We start from the raw sequence: 6,619 nt of genomic DNA, 5'->3' as shown, positions 1-6,619 counted from the left end.
TATGCTGAGGCCAATTGTAATACGGAGCATATAGTTTATTTAGCTCGCTGTACGACTTGCCCAGCTTTTTATGTGGGCAAGACAGACAGAAGGCTTCGAGACAGGGTTAGAGAGCATGTATACAATATTCGTATTAGATCTGATAGGAATGCCCTTTCTAAGCATGTCATGGAGACATCTGAACAGCATGCTTTTAAGTTTCTCGTTATACAAGTGAACTCACCCTCTATAAGAAGGGGTGATGTGACCAATTTTACTGAACAGTGTGAAGCCAAATTGATTGTTAGATTGAGGGCAGATAAGGAGCCAGGTCTGAACGATAGAGTACACATTAGACCTATGTTAAAAGGCAGGCGAATTAGGATTTAGTTCTAATATATATATATATATATATATATATATATATATATATATATATATATATATATATATGTTATTTATTTTGTATATAATAGATTTGCATTATTTATGTATTTTAATAATATTGTCTTGCATCTTTAGTATAGTTATGTTTTTAATATATTTTTAGAGGTATTGGATCAGCTTTATACTGTTTATGATGTTTAATTAATGAGCATGCAATGACTAAGAACTACTTGCTCTTTAATTTTTAATTGTTGACTAATTAATTGGAATACAGGAAATGATGTCAGCTCTCCACAGTATAAATAGTTTCTTTTAAAAGTGTTGTTTTATATTGGCATGAAGAAGCCCAGTCGGGTGAAAGTGCTTGCCATTTCTTATTTACTTGTTGAATAAATCTATCTTTTGCATCAAATGAGGATTACTTTGTACATATGTGAGACTGCATTTATTTATCGGTGAAGTGAAAACTGCCTGTTTTGTACTTTGGCTTAGCCTGGTGAAGTGTATACTGCCTGTTGTGCGTTTTGGTTCAGTACGGAGATCATTCTATGTGGATCCTGTTCTGTCGCTTTGTACTCCTGGTTTTTTGTACCTTAGTACATAATATTGATGAACAGTTAACTGATGAATGGACACAGATTCAACAATCTCCTTCCATGGGGTTTGTGGATGCCCTAGTGAGGTTTTATGAACGGGCTGTGAAACAAGGGATTCAGGAGGTTGAAACACTTTGTATGGAGGTCAACAAATTTGAATCAACTGGGTCTTTTGCCTCTCATGTTAATCAGTTAACCACTGAGTTTCTTAAGCTTGAACAAGTCTTAAAGAACAAGAAACTCAAGAAGTTTTAGAGAGATGTAGGGGATTATGACAGAGGTAAACCTTTTGATATGCCTAGGAATGTTACTTTTAGGCTTCCGGGCAATAAATCTTCTGTCCCCAAGAGAAAAAGACCCAAATCTATTTTAAAAGAAACTCTGAGTCATTGAGCTACACATCAGGGGATGAGACATCTTCTAATACTGAAGGGGAGGGGAACTTTACAGACGCCTCACCTGATCCCAAGAGAAGGAGTTTGTCACACCCTTTGGGTTCAGGTCCAGACGAGGGGGGAGGAAGCACAAAAAATGTCAGACCGGTAGATGGTTTGGAGGGTCTGTTACAACTAATGATCGAACACTAGTTGATTATATGAATGTACATAACATTTCCTCTGTACACCTTTCTGATTTGGAAATTAAAGTTTTAAATAAAGGCCGTAATTTTGTCCCCGGCTTTTTTGTTCCAGAATATACCCTAGCACAGGATGTGGTAAATTTCTGTCGTTTGTTAAATCTTAAATTGTTTTTTGAAAATGACACCACCCAGGATGTTCCAGAGTTCAAATTTAAAAGATCTACTTTTACTCCACCTATGTCACATATAGTATCTATTTTTCAGGCCAATGTTTTAAAAGATTTACATTGTAACCTTAGGGAATTTCAGTACTCTTATAATAACCTTTCCAAGGAGGAGGTACAATGTATAGAAGATCTTGGGAACAACAAGGAGATTGTTATTGTACCAGCAGATAAGGGTGGTGCAATAGTGGTTCAAGATTGGGTTAATTATAATGCAGAAGCATTAAGACAACTCGGGGACAACAGATATTATATGGCTATGCCCTTGGATCCAACTAATCATTTTAAGACCAAAACTGATTCTTTTCTGACTCAAGCCAAGGAAAAGGGCATCATCACTGATTCTGTTAGGCATCAGTTGTTGGTTTCATCCCCGAGTAAATAGTATTTCTATCTACTACTCAAAATACATAAGGACACTAGATGTCCTCCCGGTAGACCAATAGTATCAAGGCGGGGATCTATCACTGAACCACTTTCTGAATATTTAACACACTATCTCAAACCACTATTATCTATGGTATGGGCCAGAATTCAGGACACAACACAGTTTCTTGACATTATATCTGACATGCAATTGGAACCACATTGGCTTATGTGTACATTGGATGTAACCTCTCTCTATATGAATATTCCACACTGGGCAGGTTTACTGGCTTTGGAATTTTGGTTGGGAAGATCTGGTTTATACCAACCAGGCTTTAATACTTTCTTAGTATGCCTGGCTGAATATGTTCTTACTAGTAATGTATTCTACTTCCAGGACCAATGTTTTTGTCAGGTCAAGGGTACAGCAATTGGTGCATCTTTTGCACCCATTTATGCAGACCTATTTATGGCCTATATTGAGGAGATACTTATTTATGACTCCAGTCATAATTTATATATTGAGGAAATAGATATTTGGCGGCAATATCTTGATGATTGTTGGGTGATGTGGAGGTCGGATGACACATATTTACATGAGTTTATTGGTTATCTCGATGATAACAAATGGGGGAATTGAATTCAGAGTGAACTTCCATAAATCAAAGATTGTTTTTCTCGATGTAGAAGTTAGCAGGAATCCTGATGATACTTTAGCTACACGAGTGTATAGGAAATTCCCCGAGTATAACTCATTCTTGCATGCCACCAGCTTCCACCCCCAACATATCATCCGAAATATCCCCAAATCACAATTCCTCTGGGTAAAAAGGATTTGTTCCAGCCATGAATCATTTGAGAATACCAGGGATGATTTAATACATTTTCGTGAGAGGGGTTACCAACCTGGGACAATCAGCACAGCTTGCCACTGGGCTTCCACTCAAGACAGAACTAAACATTTACAATACAAGGACAAACCAAAATGTTTTTCTAACTCTTTGGTTCATCTGGTGAACACATATGGACGCAATACATGGGGGTTTATGAATATTATCAACAGACATTGGAACATACTTATGGCCGAGGAGAGATTACATCCATTTTTGGGTGACAGATGTTCTTTCTCATTCAGGAAAGGACGTACATTAGGTTCCCTTTTTCATCATTATAAGAGGGTGGGACCTAGCTCCATGGTTCCCACTCAACGTACACTTACAGGTGGCCCATTGATAGGTTGTACACCATGTGGACATTGCATTCACTACTCTAGGGTTCAGAAAACAAGAGAATTTAGTAGCCGCAACACATCGGTGGTTTTTAACATTAATTTTTGGGCTAATTGTAGCACAGAATGGGTAGTTTATTTGGTCACTTGTTCATGCTCCTCATTCTATGTGGGACAAACATCTAGCCCTTTCCGTCTTAGAACTGGGGAGCATCTCAGTGACATTAGGAACAAACGTTCTGTCAATGCTTTGTATAAACATGTGTGCAAACACAATACTGCATCTTTTTATTTTACTGTTATAGATTGTATTGTGGGTAGATGTAGGGACAAATTAGGATGACATGATTTACTTAATTTTAAGGAACGTAAATGGACTATCAAGCTAGGAGCTCTATTTCCACCTGGGCTTAATTATCAATTATAATGCACCAATGAACTGCTTTATGTGATATATTTAAATGAGTGTATTTTTTGTTGCTCATGTTTACTCACTGAAGAAGGCTGTTACAGCCGAAACCAGTTTGGGGTAGGTAGTTGGGTTTATTTCCCTCTACCTTGTCATGTTATTTCTACTGTTTAAATAAAATTGTGGATTTCCACCTTTTCTGCTGGCTTTACTGATGTTTGAATTTGCTATTCCTTGAGCCGTGCAGCAGTCGTACGTGCATCACGCAATTACTTAAAAAAAAATGTACCTAGGAAAAATCCAATTAGACATGTGGGGGATAGGCAGAATCCATGATAATGGTACCCCAGCTAGGATTCAAACTGGAGGAGCATGCACTTTGAAATAGCAAAGCTGACTGCTGCACCACTGTTTCACCTAAATATTTGTAATAAGAATAATTCACATGTACACATTATATTGGGTCTATATTAGATCACCGAACGCTTAGAAAAGTGAATGGTGATTAATTGACCCTTTGTAAGCGAAAGCTTACAATGTCGAAGTGTCAGAACAGCGATTTTATTTCAAGGGAAAAAAATCACCGTTCCAACAAAAAATAAATAAATAAATAAAAAACATTTTAAACATTACATTAAGTGGGGGGCTTTGCCCCCCACACTCCCCCTACTTAAATATATCAACTCTGAGACTGCACTACAGTGCCGAAAACGGCAAAGTACTGAAGCGGCCAAGCAAATTCTTTCCCAGGGAAAGAATTCGCTTAGCAGCCACTTTGATATTTTCCATTTTCAACCTTTTAAGTTCGACCAAGATGCATTCGAAAGAATGCATCTTCGGTCTTTTAATATAGACCCTTATATTTTGTCCCTAGATGATATACTAAAGAAAACCACAGACATTCAAGTTGATGCTTAGCTAAGCTTTATTAAGGTTCCAGGCATAATTCAAATACTTCAGAGTTCTCAGCATGAATACACAAGCTCCATATTTTTTAGCACTGGGGTTGGGAAGCAAATGTCTACAGTTTACAGATATATTATAAACTTTTCCAGGCTTTTTACAAATTAGCATTCCAATTCTGGATTAAAAAGCAGATGAAGAAGACAACTGGCTACCAAATGCAGTGAATATAATTATAAAGTTTTAAAAAATCTAGATTTTGAGAAATTTCTGTATAATCCTCTTAAATGAACATTTCTATCAATGGCATGGTTTACATGTATTTAAACTTTTGTGAAGAACCTATTCGTCATAAGCATCTGCTGGAGACATCTAAGCCTTCTTTGTGCCTGAATAGATAATTTTGGTTACACTCTGTATAATTATATGCTTCGGGTGTTTACATAAGATAGCAGTATCAATTGTCTATCATTTACTTTTCCATTAGTGCCATCTGCAGGCTGAGATGTAAACACCATGTTTGAATACATAAGGTGAAATAAAGTTACTGGGTTATGAGACAGAGAGAGAGAGAGAGAGAGCATTACAAAATTAAATGTATAACAAATGCAGGAAAGAGCATCAGAAAAAAGCAGGTTGTCACTGAAAAGGTTTAATGCATCAGCACAGCTACTCAGCTGATTAACAAAGCAGTCAAAATGTACTGAGTCATGTGACATCAGCTTTCAACAGAGTTCCATCAAGTACAGTGAGATGCAATGATGAGACGTAGTTTTTCCTGACTTCTCACAGTTTGCACACATAAGGTCGTGATTCATAACAATAAGCCACTACCCAGACTCCTTGTTCTAAAATAAAAAACAGATAACGTTATTGTTAACTACTACAGTCTAAAGCAGAAAGTATTATTTTTTTAAGTCATATTTTACTGAGAAGTCTTGTACAAAAAAACAATACCTTAAAACGTAAAGAGAAAAGCAACAATAAAACAGTAATTAGTAATTTAAAATGATGAGATATATAAAAGTTAAAGAAATGGGCCCACATCACAATAACCAAAGCTAATATCAAATCATTTCTGAATATAATAAGAGATCAGATGTTTGATTCACCAGACCTTCTGCAAACTATGACCTCAAACATCTATTTTTGATATTCTTCCATAAACTGGGATTTTTATATAAGCGTTTGTGAAATTTTATCAAGTTTTATCTGTGTTACAATAAGATTTTTCCATTTACCTTTAAAAGATTTTATAGTCAGAAGTCTAATTTTTTAAGAACTTAATACCTAAACAATGAAGCTTTGGTCTGGATAATAATTAAGGTGATGTCTGATATTCTGAGTGTCTTCATATTTAAAATGAATAAATAGCTTGTGAGAAATGAAACAGATGATTTTTTTTAAGTAGCAAACACTTGTTTTTACTAATATGGTAGTTCCGAAAACTAGTTTATATTCACAGGCTTATGCTTACATACTGAACAGATAAGAGAAATAGGCAGACCATGAGAAATCAATTTTACTGAAGTATCAAATCCATTATGGTTAATCGTGAACTGAATGTGTATCAATTTAGAAGAAAAGGATGTATTTATAGGAGGTTTTCCAAAAAGTATCCTGGGTGAAGCCAGTAGTTTTGCTTTCTAAATATCTGACCAAAACATAGAGTCTGCGTACGTAATAATGCCACTATAATTCTACGACAATGTTTGTTTGGCTGGAGACTGGAATGGCTTTTATTTGATCAAATTGTGCTTGTAATAGCAAGAAAATGAGAACAAGTTGCATTTATAATTTCATATTTTACAGGCGTTCATGAATAAGGAATCTACAAGGTTCAAATCCCATAGCCTCAATAGTTAATAAGATAATATTAAACTCAATAAAATTGTGTACATATTTATTTCCATATTCGTGACAATAAGAGGGCAAACAGCATAACAT

At 35.8% G+C, this 6,619-nt stretch overlaps 1 protein-coding gene across 1 annotated transcript in view; it reads right to left on the bottom strand.

The window, feature by feature from the left end:
• Nucleotides 1-4,676: 4,676 nt before the first annotated feature.
• LOC122804088 (lectin-like) overlaps nucleotides 4,677-6,619 on the bottom strand; it is a 59,594-nt gene continuing 57,651 nt past the window's right edge. The window contains exon 6 of the mRNA XM_044073748.1: nucleotides 4,677-5,520. Within this exon, the coding sequence (XP_043929683.1) occupies nucleotides 5,459-5,520 (62 nt within the window). The 3' untranslated portion in view covers nucleotides 4,677-5,458. The remainder of the gene's footprint in view (nucleotides 5,521-6,619) is intronic.

This window comes from Protopterus annectens, chromosome 6.part0, assembly GCF_019279795.1.
Source record: "Protopterus annectens isolate FY-2018-M chromosome 6.part0, PAN1.0, whole genome shotgun sequence".
In the NCBI taxonomy this organism is placed as follows: Eukaryota; Metazoa; Chordata; order Ceratodontiformes; family Protopteridae; genus Protopterus; species Protopterus annectens.
The sequence above is the reverse complement of the archived record's forward strand: the minus strand, read 5'-3'. Positions and strand labels throughout refer to the sequence as shown.